We start from the raw sequence: 23,545 nt of genomic DNA, 5'->3' as shown, positions 1-23,545 counted from the left end.
CAACAACATGTCACGCCGCCACGTCATACAGCGTGGACCCGGCGGCTATCAGTCAACAGCAATCTGTAAAAGGCTGAAACCCATCCACCACCACGCGCCCACCACCAACTTCGCTGACTCGCCACTGACTCAGCCCGACTCGTTCTCTCCTTTCCTCTTCAGAAAAAACCCTAATTTAATCAACGATTGTTCCACAATATTGAGATTTTCAGAAGAATTATGTATGAATTTCCCTGAAAATGTCAGTGACAGAGCTGAAAGAGCGGCATATGGCCGCTACACAGACTGTAAATGATCTCCGTGAAAAACTTAAGCAAAAGCGTCTCGAGTTACTCGACACTGATGGTTATTTCTTGCTTCCAATTCCTCATTTATTGTTGTTTTTTGGAGTTTTAAGTTATTGTTATTTAGAGATCTGATTTTTTTTTGGCTGTTAAATATTTTGCAGTTTCTGGATATGCAAGGTCGCAAGGTAAAACTCCGGTCACCTTTGGCCCAACAGATCTGGTTTGTTGTAGGATCCTGCAAGGACACACTGGAAAGGTAGATACTTTCACCAATTTGTGAATTTTATTCCAAGTGTTGTCTGTATTGGCACTTTATTTTCCTCATTTTGTTCCAATAGTTGTCTGTATTTGCACATTTGTTGCCTATCCCAAAAAGATAAATACAAATAAATTCATGCTTCATGTGTCCCATTTGTATAACACTCTTTTCATATGGGACATACAAAGTGTTTGATCCATAAATTTGACAACTTAAATTGGAATTCATTTAACTTGACAAATTTTGTCTTTTAATGTGATATATCTTATGAAACCAACTTTCTAACTATTAGTGTAGTATTTTGTTCGACTACCGCTAATATGATAAATAAGCTAGATTAACATCTTGAGCTTCTCATTCTGTCGAACACAGTTATATAAAAAAGGGAGAAAAGGGGTACTAGTTAGTACTATAATATACGTAGGATAAAAGATTTTAAGCTTTGGTGAATTTTACTCTTCTTGGCTTGGTTGTTAGATCTTTTACGGTTAGTGGCACATCAAAGCAAGTATTTTAAAAGCCTCACTGCAAGCTTACGCCCACAACATGTAGGAAGCTGGCAAACAATTTTTGAACTACGCATGAGTTTAGTAAGTGCTGACCATGATGTTTAAACTACTTGATTCTCTGATGTTGTGTCTACTGAATTTGGATAAATACTTGGTCAACTTGTTAGTTATCTTCCACCCAGAAACTTGGAGATTGAACAAAGATGATTGTGATATCAAGCCAATTAGCTGGAAGCTGTTAGTGAAACCAGTTTACTTTTCTAAAGGCGGCTATAGTAACTATTAAACCATGAATGTAAGATCAAACTGAAGAATTCACCCATACAGAGGCCAAAGTGAATTAAGAAACATCATACTCAACTAACAAAACAAAATAACCTTTAAGTACCAGTAATCACTAAATAAATTGAAAAAACTTTACATGATCATACTCGCTTCTGACTTTTGCTTCTTTAGGTGTGTATAATATCCTCTAAGAACTTTGTTGATGTATCTGAATGATGTATTGATGGAGAGGCTAAAGCAAGTAAGAGGGTGTTGGCTAAGCTTATAAGCTGGTCAAACTGGCTTATAAGCTCTTTTTGGCTTATCTACGCGTTTGGTAAAATTAAAAGTGCTTATAAGTTAAGTGCTTATAAGCCAAAAATAAGCCAAAAACCATAAGTTGGTCTCCCCTAACTTATCAAATTTCAGCTTATAAGCACTTTATGTTTGACCAAAATATTTACTATTCTATCCCTAAAATACTTCTTTTTAAAACAAAACTCTTCGTATACTCAGTTCTTCAACTGCTTATTATTAATTTTAGCACTTTTATCCAAACACGTAACTGCTTACTTTTTAAATCAGCTTCAGCACTTTAAAGAGCTTTTCAGCACCTAATGCTTATCAGCTACTCTAAATCAGCTAACCCAAACGGGCTCTAAATAAGGAAACGACATACTTAAGAGTATGTTATATGACCATAAGGAAACATCATAATCCATGACAACTTAGTTGATGTATGTTGGATATCATAATATAAATCGAGTATTACTTATTTGAGAAGTTGTATGACCAAAATCTTAAAAATTATTCTGCAGGTATATTCACTGGATTGGACTCCAGAAAAGAATCGTATAGTCAGTGCATCCCAAGATGGCAGATTAATAGTGTGGAATGCTCTCACAAGCCAGAAAACCCATGCAATTAAGCTTCCATGTGCTTGGGTTATGACCTGCGCCTTCTCTCCTGGTGGGCAGTCTGTTGCCTGCGGTGGCCTTGACAGTGTCTGCTCTATCTTCAACTTAAATTCACCAATCGATAAGGATGGGAACCATCCTGTATCAAGAATGCTTAGTGGGCATAAGGGGTATGTGTCTTCCTGTCAGTATGTTCCAGATGAGGATACTCACCTAATAACTAGTTCTGGTGATCAAACATGTGTCCTTTGGGATATAACTACTGGCCTAAGAACTTCTGTCTTTGGAGGTGAGTTTCAATCTGGGCACACCGCAGATGTACTAAGGTAAGTTGGTGATCAATTGACTATGCAAGTATTCTGTCTCTGTCCTTGAACTATGTTAAACATATTTTAGTTTGGGAAGCAATCTTATTTCTTTTCCATTTATCCAGTGTCTCAATTAGTTCATCGAACCCCAGACTGTTTGTGTCTGGGTCCTGTGACACAACTGCTCGACTGTGGGACACCCGAGTTGCTAGTCGAGCTCAACGAACATTTCATGGTCATGAGGGAGATGTTAATACTGTAAAGTTCTTCCCTGATGGTAATAGATTTGGAACTGGTTCAGATGATGGAACCTGCAGATTATTTGACATTAGGACTGGACACCAGCTGCAAGTGTACTACCAGCCGCATGGTGATGGTGATATCCCTCATGTGACTTCCATGGCATTTTCTATCTCAGGCCGTCTTCTCTTTGTCGGGTACTCAAATGGTGATTGTTATGTGTGGGACACTCTATTAGCAAAGGTACAAGAAAGTCGCGTCTTGCTTTTAACTCATTTCTCCGTAGAAAAAAAAAACCTCTATCATTCTGGAAATTATTGTTCGCAAACATTTTGAGATAATTCTTGGTCCAAGTATACTCATAGGCATCTCTTCTTTTCCAATAGCATTCCGTGCAACCTTCTGATAAATAACATTCAAATTCATTATCATTTTCCTTTTGGGATAGCATTTTCACTTCTAATAGTTTGATTGTTTGTGCATGTTTATGTTTATGATGTCTTTGTTCTTCCTATTTGGCATCAGCCTTATTCTTGCATTTACTCTTTGACTCAATAGGTGGTCCTAAACTTGGGAGCAGTTCAAAACTCTCATGAAGGGCGAATAAGTTGCCTGGGACTGTCAGCTGATGGGAGCGCCTTATGTACAGGAAGTTGGGATACAAACCTGAAGGTAAGCTTCGGAGTGGTTTTCTTTTTTCTAATGAACGAGAAACTAAAATTATATTTTTCAAGCATCAAGCAAATTTATAACGAACTGAAGAAATCTAATATATTAGAACCATTTAATTATAGAGTTATGTGCATGCGGGAAGAACTTATTAAATAATAACCCTGTTCTCAGTGAGAAACAGTACCTTGAAATTTGGGGCCTCAGCTTTGCCCTTTGAGCTAGACTTCATGATGGTTAGCCTTGAATATCAAGTAAACCTGAAAGAAATGGTTTACAATCAAATGATGCTCATCTCCTTTGTTTTTCCCGAGTTTATAACAAGATTTAACTTCCTTTTTCCTTTGGCAGATTTGGGCTTTTGGAGGGCACAGAAGTGTGATCTGAAGGAAGAAACACCTCATTCTGTTATTTAATTCGTATCCCTCTTCATTCTCATTTTCTTTCATAGCTAGCCTATTATTCGCGTTTCCGTTGGCATTGTCCTAACCTGTAGATCTCTTGTACTCCAGTTTATATTTCAGGCAGAGAAACCAAACTGTTCCACTTGTGATCATATGAATCTGATATATATAACTGGATCAGCACCAGTTGTAAAGGATAACCCGTTTGTTTCCAAAATTGTCTGATGGTTTCAGCTGCTTCTGTAATTAAAATTCTTTAAGAGATGCTTGAAGAATGGAAACAAGCTTTTCTTTTGTCACCATTAAAAAGCTGTTGAGATACTGAAATGGTCAGTTGATAGAACAGCCTAGGCATGAACATTTGCTCTCCGGTTAACAAGAGTCTTTTGTAAAAATGTTCATTGTTTTCTGGCTTTCTATCATATTTGAGAATATTCCCACTCTATACAAATTTATGTGTGCGCGCGCATGTGTAAGTGTATATGTATATTATTATATGCATGTGATAGTTGGTAATATTGTTAACTTGCTTCTAATGGCATAAGGGTAAAATTGTTGCAATGCAACCTAGAATACGATTAGAACCCAAGATTTTCTTTTTGGGGACTAGAATGGTACAAGGCCGAGGAGAATTCCGTGGAAGAATAATAAAACATAGATTAATTAGTTGAAAGAAACTTTATTAAAATTCTTCTTTCCTTCTACTAGATATTACAGGTGAAATTTATCTTTACTCTCTATTTTAGCGAATAAAAAGAAAAAGAAACATATTTGTTACTCCCGCTGTCATTTTCTCCAAAATATTTGTTCCTTTCCTTTTCAGAAGTAAAAATAAGTGGACTTTTGACCAATATGTTTAAAATACATTATTTCACCATTTTAATATAAAAAAACTGGTAAGTACTACTCGTATTGTAAACAATTTGGAAGGGAAGATATTGTCATAACCAACGATGACGTATATATGGAGCCACATGACAAATAGACAATGTAGATAAATGTGGCTAAAGAACTAAAGACAGAAGGAAAGAAGCTATGTTTCTATGCTCTTCTATCCCAACTACAAAAATCTGCTTCTTCATTTCTGCCACAAATATCCCTTTTTCTTCATCTCCAAACCCTCCCCTCCTAAGATTTCGCACTTCTAATCGTGAAAATCTCCGGTATCTAAAATCCCTCGGCATTATCAAGCCAGGAAACAAAACCTACAAAAGCCCATCACCTGAATCCCTTTTACATATCTTATCCATTGTGAACCTCCTAAATTCCCAAGGATTCTCCGAAGCTGATATATCAAGAATAGCTCTTGTTTGCGACCAGGTATTTTCACCTGAATTTAGTCCTGCCCATGTTGAATCTGTTTTTGAATTCTTCAAATTTGATTTGGCTGCAACCCCAGAAGAAACTCGAGGTTTAATTCTTAGATGCCCTCAAATTCTTGAATCCAATGTCCCCTTCTGTCTGAGACCGACACTGATTTATCTTAAAGAACTGGACATTGGAAATTTAAACTTGCCAACAACCTTAAATGCTCATCTTCTGAATACCCGAGTTGATAAATTGGAAGAAAAGGTTAGATTTTTGGGGGGTATTGGGTTTTCCTACGAAGAATCAGCAAAGTTTTGTGCTAGATTTCCTGCTATATTTGGTTACAGCATTGAACAGAACTTGTGGCCAAAATATGTGTATTTGGTTGAGGAGATGAGGAGGGATATCCAGGAACTGAAACTGTTCCCTCAGTACTTTGCTTTCAGCCTTAGAAACAGGATTGTGCCTAGACATTTGCATCTCAAAGAAAGAAATGTTACCATGCCTTTGAAACGAATGTTGCTGTGGAGTGATCAACGCTTTTATGCTAAATGGAAATAAATTTTCTATTTCTTAATTCATGATTTTTTGTACAGCACCCTAATTATATTTCTTTTCAGTAAAGCGAATGGCAAGTGGTGAAAGATTAGTTTCGTGTAAATATATTTCGTGTCACGTTGCCCCTAATATAATGCGCCCTCTTTACATCGCTAGGTGATCTCATTTAGTAACTTATTCACTTGCTTGTGATCATTAAGCCTTCCCTGTGCAAGTAATTGGGTGAGAAACTGTGAATTCAAACCATATTAGTGCAAGTCTTAGTATTACTTCTACAATCATACTAAGAATGAACTGTCTTGATCGCAAAATTTAGAATGAATACAACAATCATGAAGTACCTGAGAGATCACTTTGACAATATGCAAAATATACGGAGCAGGTTTGGGTAACTACTAGACTATCGACTCTTTGCTTTGAACAAAAGAAAAAAGTAAAGGGAAAGACAAATTTAGTGGTCGAATTCCCTAAGCGGACTGACTCCTTGAAGAATGTCTCGCAGTTCTGACAGATCAAATTTACCAAGTACAAAAAAGAAAAAAATAGCTTTCTGCTTCGCCATGACGAGGACTACTAGTCTTCAGCCAATCTAACAAAGCTTAGCCACTTGCAACAATTTCATGAATTGCATCACTGACAGATATATCTTCAGACCTAACAGCCAGTTTCATTGCAACCTCCTTTGGCCCATCGACTCCAAATGACAACCGAACAAGAACCTTTACACCACCAATGTAAACACCAGATAATAAACATGTGTGCGATCTTGAATTGCTTGGGACCACCTCAGTGCCCTGGAAAAAGAATCATAGGACAGTCAGCTTCCACAGACAGAAATACGCATAGTTGCTAGTAAGATGTTTGACTAAATATGAATGAGGTAAGCTACAAAGTATGCCCTGCTTTAAAGAGTTCTAACAGAATGTCTGAGATTTTGAGTTGAGTAAAACCATAAGACAAACCTCGCAAGGTTGCATGCCAAGTAGGTCGATGACTGTATTTACAGCTTCAGCCAGGCTTTCCCTTGGTCCAAGACCATATTCATCTACCTTTTCACAATCTGGTCCCAAACTCTCCCAGGCATTCCTAAAGTTGGATACTCCTACTTTTAGCACATAATCTGCTGAAACAACCTCAAGGTCTTCTAGCTGGTATTCGTCTTCGACACCATCGTCTTCAGCCTCACCAGTAGATGGATCAACCTAGTGAATCACCAGAGATCATCACAGTGCATTGACAGAAAGATGGATTGTACAAACATATTAGGCAAGTTAAAAGGCACTACATTTCAGAATCAGAACCATTTACAGATGGAAAGAAAAGAATCAGATTTTCTTTTCCTTTGGGAGGTAAGGCTGCAAAGGATTTGTTAACAAGCGTTTGGTTGGGTCTGGAATTTAACACTGCAGCTGAATTATATTAGTTTAGAAGAACAGGTCCAAAATTAGAGGTTAAAAATTAGTTCTTAAAGTTCAGCTTTTGGAGGATAATTATACAACTTTTTGGGATGCAGCTATTATCATGGAAATGAGATGGCTTAGTCAAGATGCTTCACACAAGTGACATGGCTGGTATACCTCAAAGTCATAGACAGAGAGATTCCATCCAGATTTGTTTCCAAAATAATTCAGGAGAAATATACCTCTTTGACAATGAACCTCAACGTGTTTGAGAATTTCCCAACAGCAGGGACTCCTTCTGGTTTCTCGAAAGCCACAAATGTTTGCCCTGGGGTATCATATGGCAGGGACTTGAGAGGTTTGGATGCTACTTCAGAAAATTCCTCTGCTTCAGAAGCATCTACGATAACAGTGACCTGGCAGCAGGCAAATAACACTTCACAATGATGATCAGGTAATATTACAATGCAAGAAATGCCTCCAAATAAAAGTTTAATACATTCTCCAGCAATTGCTCAGGGATAGTGTTGGTGCAGTTGTACTGGAACACGATATGATTGTCGAAAATGTGCTTGACAACATTAACTGCATATTCTGTTTCAGCTTCTGTAAGCTCCACTGGTGCAGATGACTGATCATACATAGAAAAAATGACTAGCTTAAATAAGTGCAAAAGAAATCACCATAGAAAATAAATGATGATGAATCTCAAAATACGAACCTTGAAAAGCTTTCCATAACTGGCAAATTCTGGAATAGAGGACAGTAACCTTTCATACGCATCAACAGTGGAAGTGGGAGCCACAGGAGGAGCAGCCAAACCAGTTGGCTTTTTACCGGGTGCTTTCTTCTCTGACAAGGGTTGAGATTTGACTTCCTTAGGTACAGAATGAATGTCAAATGGCTCCTCCGAGGGCTCCTGCCACCATTAAAGCAAAACCATCAGATAACAAATGCAAAAAGAAACATCAGATAACAAATGCAAAAAGAACTAGAGATTGCAAGATAGAGAAGCTACATACATAGTTCTTCAAACTTGTTTCCAGATTGGTTAGAGGGACACCGAGTGAACCAAAAAGGAACTCTTTCACCTCTTCATCAGTTTCAACAACTGCACCATCACCTCCAAGGGTATTCAAGTAAAGTGTTGCACGATCACGAACCTGCCAAAAGATTGCAAAAATTCTAAGATAACCGAAAGAGATTATAACACAAAAACACATGTCGCAATCATTGAAGACTATAAAGAATATTTGATTCATTTACCCGAGTTATAAAGACAGAAAATGAAGAAGAAGCTGATGGAAGTTTTAAAACTTCAGTCGTGAAAAAACAGTATTTCTGATGAGCAAGGAGATGCAGATCATTTCAGATGATTTCTCACATATGTAGGTTGCAAATAACTAGTCCATGCAATTAAAGTGCAAGTTGCTTGCCACAAAGGTATAGACAGCTTAGTTACACAGTAAAAACTACGAATTGTTTCTTTTTAGTTTACATAGGAAAAACAAAAAGATGGGGGGTGGGGGTTTCAGAAGGCTGGCTGAAGGCTCAACCATTTCTATCGTGAAAAGAAATTCTTATGAGTAAATGCCAAACGAGTTCTGCAATTGCAACACCATGAATGAACAAAATGAAATATGGAATCTTTGGTTCTTTCTTTTACTTCCTTTTGTTTAATTGGAGACAACTATACTTTTGGAAAGCGCATGATTTCTCATATATACAGGGGCCTAAATTTCACAAACGAATGGTTGACCTGACTAACAAGAATGGAAAAGGATAAAGTAATCATTAACACAGTAATAAAGCATAGCAATAACTAGAAGACATGAAGTCTCAGGACTAACCTCATCATCACTGTCAAACAGACAACGTTTCAACAGCACAAATATACGAGGCTGCAGCATATTAAAGAAACAGTTTTAAAGTCAAAATATAGCATTCAGACATGATAAAAACTGAAACCAGAACAATTCTACCTTTAATGAATCAACCAAGGCACCAAACTTCGCTAAGGTGCTCACTGCACTGGCCCGAACTGTTGCATTTTCAAGTATCACCCGATTATATATGTATCGTATGTACTTACTGGGGTCAGAGGTCTTAGGTCCTTCATTTCCAAGAAAATGTAGTATCTACGGGCAAATTGAGGTGAAATAAATAAATACAGCATCTCATAAACCAAATGAAAACCAAAATTACAATGAAATAATGTAGATAGACAAGAAAACCATGATATTAGCAAGAAAAGAGGAGAGGAAACTAACCTGCGTAGAAAGATACGTGAATTCACAGTCCTCAATAAATTCACACAAGTGAAGCAGCCCACCTTCTTTGGCATCTGGGATATCTCTAATCAGGATCACAATTGAATCAACAATAGCCTTCTTGTACTCAAATCCACCTTCTTCTCTCAAAATATTGCTCAAGAAATTCATCCTGTTATTATTTAAAAAACATAAATATCCATATTAAGTGATTGTAAAAAAGAAAGAAAAAAAGTTGTATCCCCAACCACACCCCTCTATTTTTGTTTTGCATACATATGTATATTCATATCCAGGTTTCTAAGAGAAGTCCATGATTACTCACAAAGATCTATACTTAAGGGGGAATTTCAAACACAATGATCTAATCGCTTCCACCACCACTATCTTAAACTCATCAGCAATGTCCGACATGAAGTTAGTAATCTGCTTCATTAGACGATCAACGCTTGATTCATTCCCGGTCTTGAGTAGAGTTGTGATGGCCAAAGTTGCAATGCTCCTATTTTGATCAGAAATCAAGCTCTCCATATCAATGTTGCAATTTGTCACAGCCATAGGATGTGTCATTGCCACCTGCACATGGTTCAACAATTAATACTTGTGCTGCATCAGCAGAAACCAAAAGCAGTTGGTACTATAACAGATTAAGCTTTTCTCTTTTTTTCTGAACAAATTAAGCTTTTCAGTTACAAATGTTAAGAAGGTCAATACTGTAACCAGGCAGTCCTACTTGTTAGTCGCATAAAAATCAATATCAGAGAGAATTAGATTCCAGTGTTTGTTTACAATAACAAAGATAGGGTTATCCTGATGTGGAAAAATTGTAATGTGTGCCATTCAACTAAGCAACTCAATAATTATTCATGAACCACAATTACCAAATTAATCATTCGTAATAAAACTAGTAGACCAATGAAATTATACTAAGATGAATCACCTTATTCAAAGTGCGGACAGCAGCAAACCTAAGAACTGGCTTAGAAGAGCTCAAAAAGAGCTGTAGAACAGTAATAGCAGGAGTTAATTCTCGACTAGTCACACCACTAAGCTCTGTGATTGCCCTGGCTGCTTCAAAAATAACCATTTCAGCTTTGTGACGAAGGCAACTCTCTAAATAGTCATAGAATGGACGATCTCCTGTTTGGCTAATGCCAGATTCTCTTATAACCTGAAGAGATGTGAATCCAAATTGGCATTAAATAATCCAGAATTAGGATATCTTTCCGGTTGGCAAAAGCCCAATCACATAACTAAATTAATGCCAAAACTGGAAGAAAAAGGGAAAAAAGAGGGCACCTGACTAGTATAACGAATCAAAAGACATTGAGCTAGAGGTGAGCGGACACTCCCTTTTGTCAAACTGGTAACTAGCTTGCTAACAGCTAAACGGTCATTTTGTCGAATCTGCAAATGCAGGAAGAAAATCATATCAGCTGAACAAACCTTGATGTTAAGACCTAGGGAAACATAACCTGTCATGTGATCTATCACCTTTACCTTCACAACATTGAAAGAACCAAAAAACTAAAAGGAAGAAACAATACAGCGGAGATTTTAATGAACAGTAGAATATGAAAAAACTCGACTTTAGCAGGTGGTAGGAAACCAGTGATCAAAACATGTTAACACCTGCGTAGGGGTGGCAAACGGGCAGGTCGGGTTAGTTATGGGACAGGTTGAAAACGGGTAATACAAAACGGATAAATTATCTGACCTAACCCATATTTAATATGGATAAAGAATGGGTTGACCGGCGGATAATATGGATAACCATACTATCCATGGCTTCTTGAATATGATCACTTTTGGGACAATTCCTAGTCTCCCAAACTTGAGGAACCTCCAATTTGAGCCTTTACAAATATAAAAGTTAAACCTATTAGTTATCTATTGGTTATCCAATTTTTAAGTGGATAATATGGTTCTTATCCATATTTGACCCGTTTTTAAATAGTTCATTATCTGACCCATATTTTAATGGATAATATGGGTGGATAACTGTTTTCTTTTATCCATTTTGCCACCACTACACTTGAGCATTGAAAGAAAGGGCACCCACCAAATATTTTAAGATTTAAGAACATAAAATCAAATCAGTATATATGAGAACTAGTACTATTTCAATTCTTTAATTATGAGACTTACTCGTTATGATTGTGTAAACAAAGAAAAATTTGTGATATAGATAATAATTCAAAGCAAAATCTGTTAGTTAAATAGCAGATATCACACATACCTGGTGCAGCAGGGCCAGTGCATGGAACTGAACAAGAGCTGCCCTTGATTGAACAGCTTCCTGTACCTCATTGCTCCATCTTTTCACAATTTCTGGATTTGTCTGTTGAAAAGAAACATAGGCCAAGGAGGGTTAGGAAGATACCACCAAACAAGCAAAACATGAAAAAGGGTTATTGAAACCTCACCTGAAGCAAATGGATTCCACTCACAAGGGCAGCACTTGCAACAACAGGGTTTTTGTCAACAATGGCTTGTTTCAAGTATCTCTCTATTTGGGTGAGAAGTGTCCCATCCGTGATTCGACAAAGGACACGAATAGCATTTGCCCGATACATATCAGTTCTGCTATTCATGTCCTTCATAAGAGAGCTCGTAACAATGATGACCTTTCAGAGGCAAAGAAACCACATGTTATTTTCATTCAGAGAACCAGTGGAACCTTACAAGAACAAAAGAAGAAACCGCTTTGCATCTAACCTCGTCTGCGGAGGGAGAAAGCTCTTTAATTATCAGGTACACCATTCTCCTGAGACCAATATCCTTTGACTGAAAGAGTTTTGTGACAGCAAAGAAGACTCCTGTAGCCTCAGCCTACAAATTAAAACAGCTTAAGTGGAAGTCTTACCGGAGAGAGAGAGAGAGAGAGAGAGAGAGAGAGAGAGAGAGAGAGAGAGAGAGAGAGAGAGAGTCATCAAAGTGATGTAAAAAGATCTCTGTACTGTAGAAAAGACAAGAATATTTAGCTTGCTTCAGTTTGTAAATTTAAGAGGGGATAAAGAGAACTATTCAAGAGACATAGCATGGACGTGACAGAAATACCTACATGCGTTAAAACAGGAATTTACACAACTAACAAATGGCTCCAGTAATAATAAAAAAGAAACATTGCACAGCAAAGAAATGGGTATGGTTCTAAAATATGGACACTAAAACAAAGTAAAGAAAGGGAAATACTTCAAGGGAGGAACCTCTCTTTGATCTGTTGCACATATTGGTCAATCTTTTTGAGTAGGTTGAAAATCCAATTTGGCTAATTAACTTTATTATGTATAAAAGTTCTCCGTTTGACTAGCCAAATTTTTATGAATTCCAAATTTTTTTTAACTGCTGGACAGTGTCTAGAGAAGCTCATTGCACACTGTGAAAATAGTTCAAGACGATAACAGACTAGATGTCTAAGGAAAAGTACAGAAACAATCATTTAATTGGGAAAAAACTATCATACTAACACACTATATGTCTCTATGTATTGCATTATTGAGAACTATTCCTTCACTCTTAAGTAGACAGGCATTAGCAAGTGATATTATCCATTTTATGTTTTTATTTTTTGATAAGGTAAATAACAGATGATATGATCTACAGACAAGAGACATAATCAGCTAATACCAATTCTATGTATGGCCACATAAATCCAGAGAAAACAAAAATTGTTCCCTTAAGTACAAAGTTGAGTAGAATTCATGAAAGATAATGCCCTTCATCGTGCAAAAACAGTAAACTATGCTTGTCATTGAGTCACTTATCATATATTATCCTTATCTTCGAATTTTACTTTTTCTCATAAAATATGATGTTATACTCTGATAGCCGACGTCACACGTCTCTCTATTTCTTCCTTGTTTTCTTTCACCTCTTTAAATGGCGGTTTGGGCATTTAATTTGTGATGTTTCATTGTACAATTTGCCAAAAAATGGAACGATGATTTACTGCTAAGACTAATAGCTTCAGAGCTAACCTTTGTAAACGACTCTCCCTGATTCAGAAGATACAGAAGCTTCGTAATGACCTGAAACACCCAAAAAGCACCCAAAAATAAACTCAAGTCCAACCAATTTAAAATGCCACAAAACAGAAATGAAGTTAATTTACTTTTGCACGTCAGAATTTTAAAAAAAATGACCAAACCAACATACCTGTGAGCATCTCCGTGCATCCAATTGAGGATCATTGAAAACCCTAGCTTCCTGAAGAACAGCACCCTTCTCAATCCCCAGAAATGGCGAGTAGTCCACTGTTTTGTCACAGAAATCCAACATGAAAATGTCATTTCACCACTAAATACACATTCAATCCTAATGTACCTAGATCTAGGCAGAAACTGATCATTTCTACAGTGTAAAACTAAACAATAATAATCTGAGCAAATTAACTTTCTCGACATCATTCCACTACACAGTTATACACTACACCACTAAATATTCCTAATAGCGATATATGAGTGAAATACACATTGCACAACTGAAAAGTAGTTATGAAAAGAAAGTTAGGGAAAAAAACAGCTAGTAGCAAAAGCTGATTCATAAGAAATCGACCGTAATTATCTTTCAGATTCACTTAGCCAAATAAACGCTAATTTAGAATCTAAACCAAAATGCAGATCTATACACAGGCAAAAGCACAATCGAATCAATTAAATTCAAAACAAAGAAAATTAAGCTCGTTCTCTAATCAAAGTAAACACAGCGGAAACGGGAACTGAAAAAAAAACGTACTTTCGTCATCGCGATCATCGTCCTTCTTCACCAGAGGCTGAGCCATTCTGAAACTACAGCAGAGATCTGTAAGGATTCAGGTAAAAAAAAGTGAAACCTAGTCGATCAGAATGTAACCGGAAAAAAGGTGAGAACGTTGTGTGAAAAACAGAATGAATCTGAATATATTTATATGGGGATAGCAGCGAAGTCGAATTACAGATCTCTCGATCTCCCTCGGCGTACGAGTTTACTGAAGAGGGTGAAATGAGGGATCCGGGTTTTTAACCGTGGACTATCTTACAGTTGAACAAAACAGAGGCCACTAACCAATGGTTCGTTTACACGTCAGACGGAATTAAAAAAAATTTAAAAATAAAAGATTAAACATTATTTACATATTTATAAATTAATAGCCTTACAATACGCCCGTTACGCGTGTATTCCGTCTCAATAAATACATATTTTTAAAAAATTATATAAATACTATATTAACTAATTATATTAGAGTTATAAAATAAGTTTAAGAAAAAGAATATGAGTTCCAAAAAATGTTGATTGTTGATTCTATGTAGCAACCCAATAAATAAATAAAAAACAATGACAATATAGAAGTCATCAATCATCTTAGTCAATATTTTCAACTTAGGATTTATTCATCGCTAGTCATTAGTTATCATGCTTATTTTTACGTAGGTTATAGAATTAAAAATAAAGTTATATAATTAAGAAAATTGATCCCATTTAGCTATTTCATTAAGAAAAAATCATGCCCATAGAAGTCCTCATATGCCTTATTGTGATTTTTGAGGACTTCTTTGGGAATATCTTAAAAAATTTATTGTTGTCATGGGCGGCTTTCAAGCCATGCCACATGACCCCTTGGATGCGCCCCATGGCGTTCTAGCAAGCCTCCCAATGCCTAGCACCATGGACGGCCCCGTAGTCTTGGCTGCCAAGTGACAAGCGCGCATGTGCCTCTGTCGCCCCATCGGTAACCCTCGCTAGCACCCAGCCGCAAGTAGATGCCAACAGCGTCGCGCGCGCAGACAACGCCACGCGCATAAACCATGATACCAAAGACAAGGTTGCTGACAACGGACCTATTTCTACCTTGTAGAAAACTAAGTCCTTTTCATTTTAAATATAGCGTAGTTTTATTTCATGTACTTGCATTATGATTCTCTAGCTTAGTTAGGCGGGGTCTTGTACTTTGGTTTTATTTTTTTTAAGCACTATTAGAGGGGATCAAGCAAGCAAACAATTCTCTACGCTGGTGTCTCTTCCCCTCGACACCGTATTGCTTTTCTGTAATAGCTTTCATTAATGCAATCAAGTTTTCTTTCATTCTTAATTCTTATTTCTGTTCTCTCAATTACTCTTGACATTGGTTTTCCAGTACGACACTGACAATCTCGTCTAGCATACGTAGGGGACCTCAGTTGGCGGATAGTAACTACACTGACATCAGTTGCTTAGCCTTACGTCGCCCTTCCAAGGAATCTCGAGAAGGCGTTGCGTAACAGTTGGTATCAAAGCCTAGGCTCGACATCGAACGAGGGAACACATTGCCATTACCACCATTTTTGAACATGGTGAATCATAGGGACCGCATTGCGGCACTTGAAGAGACGATTGGCGTATTACGACCCATCATGGACACAGTGTCTGAACTAAGAACCAGCCTAGTGCAAAGGTTGGACGACCTGGACCGCAGAATGCTCCAGGCGGAAGTTGACATAGAAAACATCAGTCACGACTCTGAAGGAGACCGACAAACAGCAGCCACATAGCAGCCAGAATTTTTGGTAAATTCGAGGGTTTCCAATAGGAGCGTGCCGAGGATTTAGCCTACAGGGCACAAGAGGCAGATAGGGTGACTTCCATGAAACAAACTATAGACAACTTGACAGGCCAGCTCAATGTTGTCAATGCTGCTTTACAAGGCCTGCTTCGAGGAGGCGGAAACCAAATCGGGGGTGTTGTGAACCTCGCCCCCGTGGCACAAAAACTGAAAATTCCTAAGCCAAAGCCATACAGTGGAGCTCGAAATGCCAAAGAAGTGGAAAACTTCATCTTCGACATCGAACAGTACTTCGATGTCATAGGGGCTTAGAAGAAACTAAGAAGGTAGCAATTGTTGCCATGTATCTTCAGGGTGATGCTAAACTCTTGTGGCGGGTGAAGTACAAAGCAATCAGGGCCGGTGAAGATGTTCTCGAGACATAGGCAAAACTGAAGGCAGCCATACGCCTACAGTTCTTCCCCAAAAATGTTGAGTACAATGCAAGGAGAAAGCTACGGGAGCTCTGCCAGACCAAATCAGTGCGGGATTACGTGCAAGAATTCTCCGTGCTCATGCCGAACATACGTGACATAGGGGACAAAGACAAACTCTTCACATTCCTGGAAGGGTTGAAACCTTATGCCCGTATGGAGCTGCAAAGACAAAGGGTGGATACCCTACCCAAGGCGATCCAAGCAACGAAATGCCTTGGGACTATCAAGTGGAAGCTCAGAAGGATAGGCCTCAATAGCCTATCCGAGTGGGATACAAAGGGGTCCAACCTAGCAATGGTAGACCTAGCAGGAGTGGAGGAGATCGGAGTGCAACCAAATCTAAGGCTCCTTCCTCATGCAGCAATAGTGTTGCGTCAAACAACAATGATCGGTGGAGAAAGCCCCCTTCAGGATGTCGTCATTGCGGCGGACCACATTGGAATAATTAATGCCCACGTGCACATATGAACGCCCATCAAGCTTTTGATGATGGGACGGATGACGACATAGATGATGCGGACTAGACCGAACCAGTAGGTGCCTTCAATGCAATTGTTGGCTCTATTTCTGAGGCCTTAGTGGGAACCAATGCCCATATCCGTAAGAAGAAGGACCCCTTCCCAATCACCAAGAAAGGAAAAAAGAAGGCGGATGAGAGGAATCCTCTTAAACAAGACAGAACCTTAATGTTTGTCGAGATGAAGGTAAATAGCAAGCCCATCTGGGCAATGATAGACACGGGTGCTACCCACAACTACTTAGCCTCGACTCAAGTGAAGCGCCTTGGTCTAGTTGTAGGAAAGAGCAGAGGTCGTGTCAAGGCTATCAACTGACCTTCTCAGCCGGTCGGTGGAATAGCCAAAGAAGTACCAGTGAAGCTTGGCCCTTATGAAGGAAAATTCAACCTGCGCGTGGTGATCATAGATGACTTCGAGTTGATAGTTGGGTTGGAATTCATGAGCAAACCAACACCATGCCCGTACCGTATGCACACATGCTACTGATGATGTGAACAAATGGGGCCAAGCCCTGCATTATCCCGTGCATGGGCTGCCTTGCAGTTGAAGAAGGGGGTCAAAAGACATGAACCTACGTTCTTGGCTACCCTCTGCATTGAAGATATAGAATGCTCCTTGGGTCCCATCCATGCACCCGTGAAGGAGCTTCTACTGGAGTTTGAAGACGTCATTCCACAAGACATGCCAAAGAGACTCCCGCCTAGGCGCACTGTGGACCATGATATTGAGTTGGTGCTGGGTAAGAAGCCACCCGCCCTGTGCCTTACAGAATGTCACAACCCGAACTCACCGAGCTTCGGAGATAGTTGACGGAAATGCTAGACACAGGGATCATCGTGCCCTCTAAGTCCCCATACGGGTCCCCTGTGCTATTCCAAAAGAAACATGATGGCAGTCTACGACTCTGTGTCGATTATCGGGCTCTAAACAAAATCACCATGAAGAACAAGTATCTTATTCCGCTAATGGCAGACTTGTTCGATAGATTAGGTGGTGCGACGGTGTTTTCCAAAATAGACCTGAAGACAGATTATTGGTAAGTTCGGAATGCAGAGGGTGATGAACACAAGACGATTTGTGTGACAAGATATGGGTCGTATGACTTCCTGGTTATGCCACTCGACTTGACTAACGCTCCAGCCACATTTTGCACCCTGATTGTCACGACCCAATACCCATTAAGGGCCCTGATGGCGCCGGACACCACTGTCAGGCAAGCCAACACCAAGAAGTTAATTAATTCCTCATTTTAGTATTTATGAAATCATTTCTTTTCCTTACATTAAACAATAATAAACTTAACCGAGAAAATAATGATGTCTTAAAAAAATTTAAATACTGAATAATCCCATAGTCATCCCAGAACCCAGTGTCACAAGTGCATGAGCAATTTCTAGGAAATAAAATATAATACAATAACTGTCCGGAATACAAATTGGACAGAAAAGAAAGTACAATACTCTGAAGGAGACTCTGCTGGCTATGGGTCGTCTCGAGAGATGTGGATCACCTAAGTCTCCATATCAACCATGCCGCTCGCCCAAGGAGGCCACTAGACATATATGTGCCTGTGAAACAAAAATGCACAACAAGTGTAGTATGAGTACAAAAACAATGCGTACCTAGTAAGTATCCAGTCTAACCTCGAAGAAGTAGTAACGAGAAGTTGACTTCGACACTTACTGGTGGTCCGATAATATAATCAGTCGTGGATTTATTAAAAACAGCAGTAAACTCAGGAATCATGTAGCAAGTAAACAATCCTTTTGATTATAAGAGATTTCCAAGTTCATATTTCTTCAATTATCAATTTATCTAAGGTCGAGGAGGCAATATCATTATTTATAATTGCAAGGCAAGCAATACAAGTATGCGCAAATCATGCCGAGGTCGTACGACCTGATCCAACATAATATTTAAACTGTGCACCACCAGAGGGTCGAATGGCGCGAACCATAGATGCATCTATTACCCCGCTCGCGAATCATACATGCGACGCGGTCAAATATAAATAAAAGAATTACCCCACTCGCGAATCATACGTGCGACGCGGGTTCACATAGATACACACATTTAAACAGTCAATCAAGACTTCATCAGGGAAACAATTACCCAAGGAAATGACAATTTCTCTTTTAACAGCCAAGAAAGTGATGTTTAGCCCTTTAGAAATTTATTTACCAAGTTCGATAGGATTTAAGCCTTTTAAATTGTCAATAAAATTACAAGTACGGCAAGCAAAGCATGCTTTTGGGTCCTAGGCTACTCGGACTTAAGCATAATAGTAGCTACGCATGGACTCTCGTCACCTCGTGCGTACGTAGCCCCCACAAATAGGAGCACATATTTACTTATTTCACCTATGGGGTTAATTCCCTCTTACAAGGTTAGAAAGGAGACTTACCTTGCTCCGAAGTTCCATAACCGGCATTCCGCGCCCTTCTAATGACTCAATTCGATGCACAATGCTCCAAAACTAGCCAATAATTATGCAAACCCATTAATATATGCTCAATTACTCATTATAATCCAATTTACAATAATTTCTAACCCCAATCGAAAAGTTAATAAAAATCACTCTCAGGCCCACGTGCACGGATTCTGGAATATTTCGAAGATAAACATTACCCATAACCTCACGAACTCAAATATATAGTTTACTCCCAATTTCATGTCCAATATCGTGGTCCAAATCCAAAAATACTAATTTTCTAGGTTTTTCCACCAAAACCCCAAATTTCTACTAATTTCCATGTTAAAATCTATACATAATCAATGTATTTAACTTATAATAGGTGGGGATAGCTTACCTTACCATTGATGATGAAAACCCCCTCTTGAAACCCTCCAAGAATCGCCCAAGCCAAGAGAAAATAAAAGAAAATGGGCCAAATCCCGTCTTTAAAACAACTCACTGCCCAGCACTGCCCTTCTTCGCGAGCGCGGCAATACCCTCGTGTTCGCAAAGCACAACCTACTTCTGCCTCAAAAATTAATTCCTTCTTCGCGTTCGCGAAGGCCAACTGCCCAGACCCTTCGCGTTCCAGCAGCCGCGTTCGCGAAGGCCAACGACCTCAGGCCCAATCCTCACCTCCTTCTACGCGTACGCGACCGACCCTCTGTGTTCGCGTAGTTTCCTCCGGCGACCCCTCCGCGTTCGCGACCTGAACCTCGCGTTCGCGATGGCCAAAAATGAGCAGCCTCAAAATTCCTCTTCGCGAATGCGGGACTCTCTTCGCATTCGCGAAGAAGGAAACTAGATACCAGATATCAGGAGTTCCAAAACAGCCCGAAATGATCCGAAACCACCCCGAAACACACTCGAGGCCCCCAGGACCCCGTCCAATCACGCAAACCAGTCCCATAACATAACACGAACCTGCTCGAGGCCTCATATCACATCAAACAATATCAAAATCCTAAATCACACCTCAATTCAAACTTAATGAACTTTAGAACTTCAAACTTTTACATTCGATGCCGAAACCTATCAAATCACGTCCGATACACCTCAAATTTTGCACACAAGTCATATTCAACATTACCGACCTACTCCAACTTCCGGAATCGGAATCCGACCTCGATATCAAAAAGTCCACTTTCGGTCAAACTTCTCAGAAACCTCTAAATTTCTAACTTTAGCCAAATGACTCTAAATTTCCTACGGACCTCCAAATCCACTTCCGGCTGCGCCCCCAATACCAAAATTACCATACGGAGCTATTCCCAAGCTCAGAATCCTAAACGAACATCGATAACACTGAAATGCACTTCAACCCAAATTTATGAAATTCTTCCAAAAATGCTAACTTCCACAATAGACGCCGAAACACTCCCGAGTCATCTAAAACCTGATCCAGACATACGCCCAAGTCCAAAAGCATCATACCGAACCTATTGGAACCTTAAAATCCCGATTCCGAGGTTGTTTACTCAAAAACTCAATCTTAGTCAATTCTTCCAACTTAAAGCTTTCGAAATGAGCATTTTCTTTCCAAATCAACTCCAAAACCCCCGGAATTCAATTCCGACCATGCGTACAAGTCATAATACCTTAGGTGAAGCTGTTGCTGAACGATGCAATAGAGCTCTAAACGATCGGTTAGGTCGTTACACTGATGAACCAAGTTTTCCGAGAGTACATTGACGAATTCGTGGTGGTCTACTTGGATGACATTGTGGTATATAGACAAACATTGGAAGTACACCTGGAGCACTTGTGGAAGGTCCTAGCCTGATTGTGGGAGCACGAATTATATGCGAAGCTATCCAATTCCTCCTTTGCTCAAAACCAGATTGACTTCCTCGGACATGTCATTGAGGAAGGGCGGATCAAGTGGACCAACAGAAGATTCAGGCTATTACAGATTGGCCGCCGCCTAAGAATATCCACGCCTTGAGGGCGTTCCTTGGCCTATGTAACTTCTACCGGCGATTTGTGAAAAATTGCTCCCTCATCGTAGTGCCATTGACATAACTCCTCAAGAAGGTCACGCCTTGGGATTGGGGACCCAGGCGAGCGGAGGCCTTCAACGCATTGAAATAGGCTATGTCTAGTAGTCCCGTCTTGGCCCTCCCTGATTTGGCCAAGCCATTCGAGGTACAAACGGATGCCTCCGACTATGCCCTTGCAGAGTCTTACTACAAGATGGGTATCCTGTAGCGTATGAGAGTCGGAAGCTGAAGGATGCAGAGCGTTGCTATGCCGCCTACGAGAAAGAATTATTCGTTGTCGTTCATTGCTTACACCTTTGGAGGCACTATCTACTGGGAACCCCGTTCGTGGTCAAGACAGACAGCACAGTTGTTAGCCATTTCATGACCTAGCCGAAGCTGAATGGTCGACAGGCCAGGTGGCAGGAACTCCTAGTAAAATTTCACTTCAACTTGGAGTATCGAAGTGGGAAGACTAATCATGCTGCTGATGTGCTCAGTCGGAGAGCTGATCTAACATCGGTGTGCCTACTCGCCACCCTAAGGGGGAGCGAAGTAGCCACCACCATAAAAAACCAGATAAAGGATCTACTCATCAAGGATCCTGCTGCACAATATCTGGTTGATTTGGTGGAACAGGGCAAGACTCGCCAGTTCTACATGGAAGATGGTTTCCTGAAAGTGAAAGGGAACGGAGTTTTATGTTCCTAAAGGAGGAGATCTGCGAAAGACTCTTCTGGTGGAATGTCACAATACTTTTGGGCCGGCCATCCCGGTGAAGAATGCACCATGGCATTACTTCGTCGACATATTATTGGCCTCAAATGGCCGATGATGTTGCTCAGTATGTGAAAACTTATCTAGTATGCCAGAAGGACAAATCGGACCGCTTGACACAAGTGAGACTCGTGGAACCACTAGTTGTCCTAAAGAGACCTTGGGAAAGCGTTTCCCTAGATTTTATCATCGGATTGCCCAAGGTCGGAGATCTCACAACTATCTTGGTTGTTGTGGATTGATTTTCCAAGTATGTTACCTTTATAGCAACCCCATAATACATATCAACAGAGGATACATCTCGACTCTTCTTCTTTCATGTCGTCAAATATCAGGGCCTGCCTAAAATCCTCGTTAGTGATCGCGACTCACGCTTCACTAGCAATTTTTGGACCCAACTCTTTAAGTGCCTCAGGTCAAAACTAAGTCACAGCTCAAGTTTTCATCCGTAATCTGATGGCCAGACGGAGAGGTTCAATGCTCATGCTGGAGGAATATCTCCGCCACTTTGTAACTGGATCGCAGAAGAACTGGGTGAAGCTTCTGGATGCTGCTCAACTATGTTTCAATTCACAAAAGAGCTCTAGCACAAACAAAAGCACTTTTCAAATTATTACCGGACAACAATCGCTACTCCCACACACCGTGAATGCACCAAACATGTCAAAATATCCTCGAGTTGCTAGCTTCCCAAAAGAATGGAAGCAAAATTTGGAGATAGTTCGGAGCTATCTTGTCAAAACCCAAAAGCGGATGAAGTGGCATGTTGATCAAAATCGTCACTTTGTTGAATACCAAGTAGGAGACAAAGTGATAGTCTAAATTCCAAAGCGCTACTTGTTTTCAGGTGTCCATGACCCTCGCCTATTGAAAAAATACATTGGACCCTTGTCCATTGAAAGACGTATTAGGAAAGTTTCATACCAGGTGGATACCCCAGCTTGGTAGAAAATCCATCCCGTCTTCTATGTTAATCTTCTGAAACCTTTTCGGGAAGACATGGAGGATCCTTCACGAAGCCAACTCACAATCCCCAGTATTCGAGGCCCCAATTCAACCGGGAAAAGGCGTGCTGAAGCTATTGCATATGGTTTATTGCGACGCCTCATGCGTTGGTTTGGGTTGTGTACTGATGGAGGAGGGGCAAGTTATTGCATATGCTTCACGTCAGCTGAAGATTCATGAGAAGAATTACCCTGTGCACGATCTAGAGTTAGCTACGATTGTTCATGCTCTTAAGATCTGGAGGCATTTTCTTTATGGGGTGTCCTGTGAAGTTTACACTGATCATCGCAGCTTTCAGCATTTGTTCAAGCAAAGGGATCTCAATTTGAGGTAGCGCAAATGGCTTGAGTTACTGAAGGATTATGACATCACCATTCTTTATCAACTGGGCAAGGCGAATGTAGTCACGGATGCCTTGAGCA

General features: G+C 39.8%; 3 protein-coding genes across 3 annotated transcripts; 2 read left to right on the top strand and 1 right to left on the bottom strand.

Annotated features, from left to right (window-relative positions):
• On the top strand, positions 71–4,326 carry LOC109229211 (guanine nucleotide-binding protein subunit beta-1). Its single transcript, XM_019394565.1, has 6 exons — positions 71–345; positions 449–543; positions 2,138–2,562; positions 2,670–3,027; positions 3,343–3,456; positions 3,805–4,326. Exons 1-6 carry the CDS (start codon positions 240–242, stop codon positions 3,838–3,840), a joined length of 1,134 nt encoding a protein of 377 aa, XP_019250110.1. The 5' UTR covers positions 71–239; the 3' UTR covers positions 3,841–4,326.
• Positions 4,893–5,726, top strand: LOC109230101 (transcription termination factor MTEF1, chloroplastic). The gene has a single exon (XM_019395629.1). It carries the CDS (start codon positions 4,893–4,895, stop codon positions 5,724–5,726), a length of 834 nt encoding a protein of 277 aa, XP_019251174.1.
• Positions 5,975–14,434, bottom strand: LOC109229210 (coatomer subunit gamma-like). The gene is made up of 18 exons (XM_019394564.1): positions 14,131–14,434; positions 13,552–13,649; positions 13,374–13,424; positions 12,112–12,225; positions 11,820–12,020; positions 11,633–11,734; positions 10,693–10,800; positions 10,334–10,564; positions 9,719–9,969; positions 9,394–9,565; positions 9,106–9,261; positions 8,974–9,024; positions 8,146–8,286; positions 7,845–8,042; positions 7,623–7,754; positions 7,366–7,539; positions 6,686–6,925; positions 5,975–6,517 (listed from the first exon to the last, which is right to left on the bottom strand). Exons 1-18 carry the CDS (start codon positions 14,174–14,176, stop codon positions 6,323–6,325), a joined length of 2,661 nt encoding a protein of 886 aa, XP_019250109.1. The 5' UTR covers positions 14,177–14,434; the 3' UTR covers positions 5,975–6,322.

This window comes from Nicotiana attenuata, chromosome 7 (genome assembly GCF_001879085.1).
Source record: "Nicotiana attenuata strain UT chromosome 7, NIATTr2, whole genome shotgun sequence".
NCBI lineage: Eukaryota > Viridiplantae > Streptophyta > Magnoliopsida > Solanales > Solanaceae > Nicotiana > Nicotiana attenuata.
The sequence above is the reverse complement of the archived record's forward strand: the minus strand, read 5'-3'. Positions and strand labels throughout refer to the sequence as shown.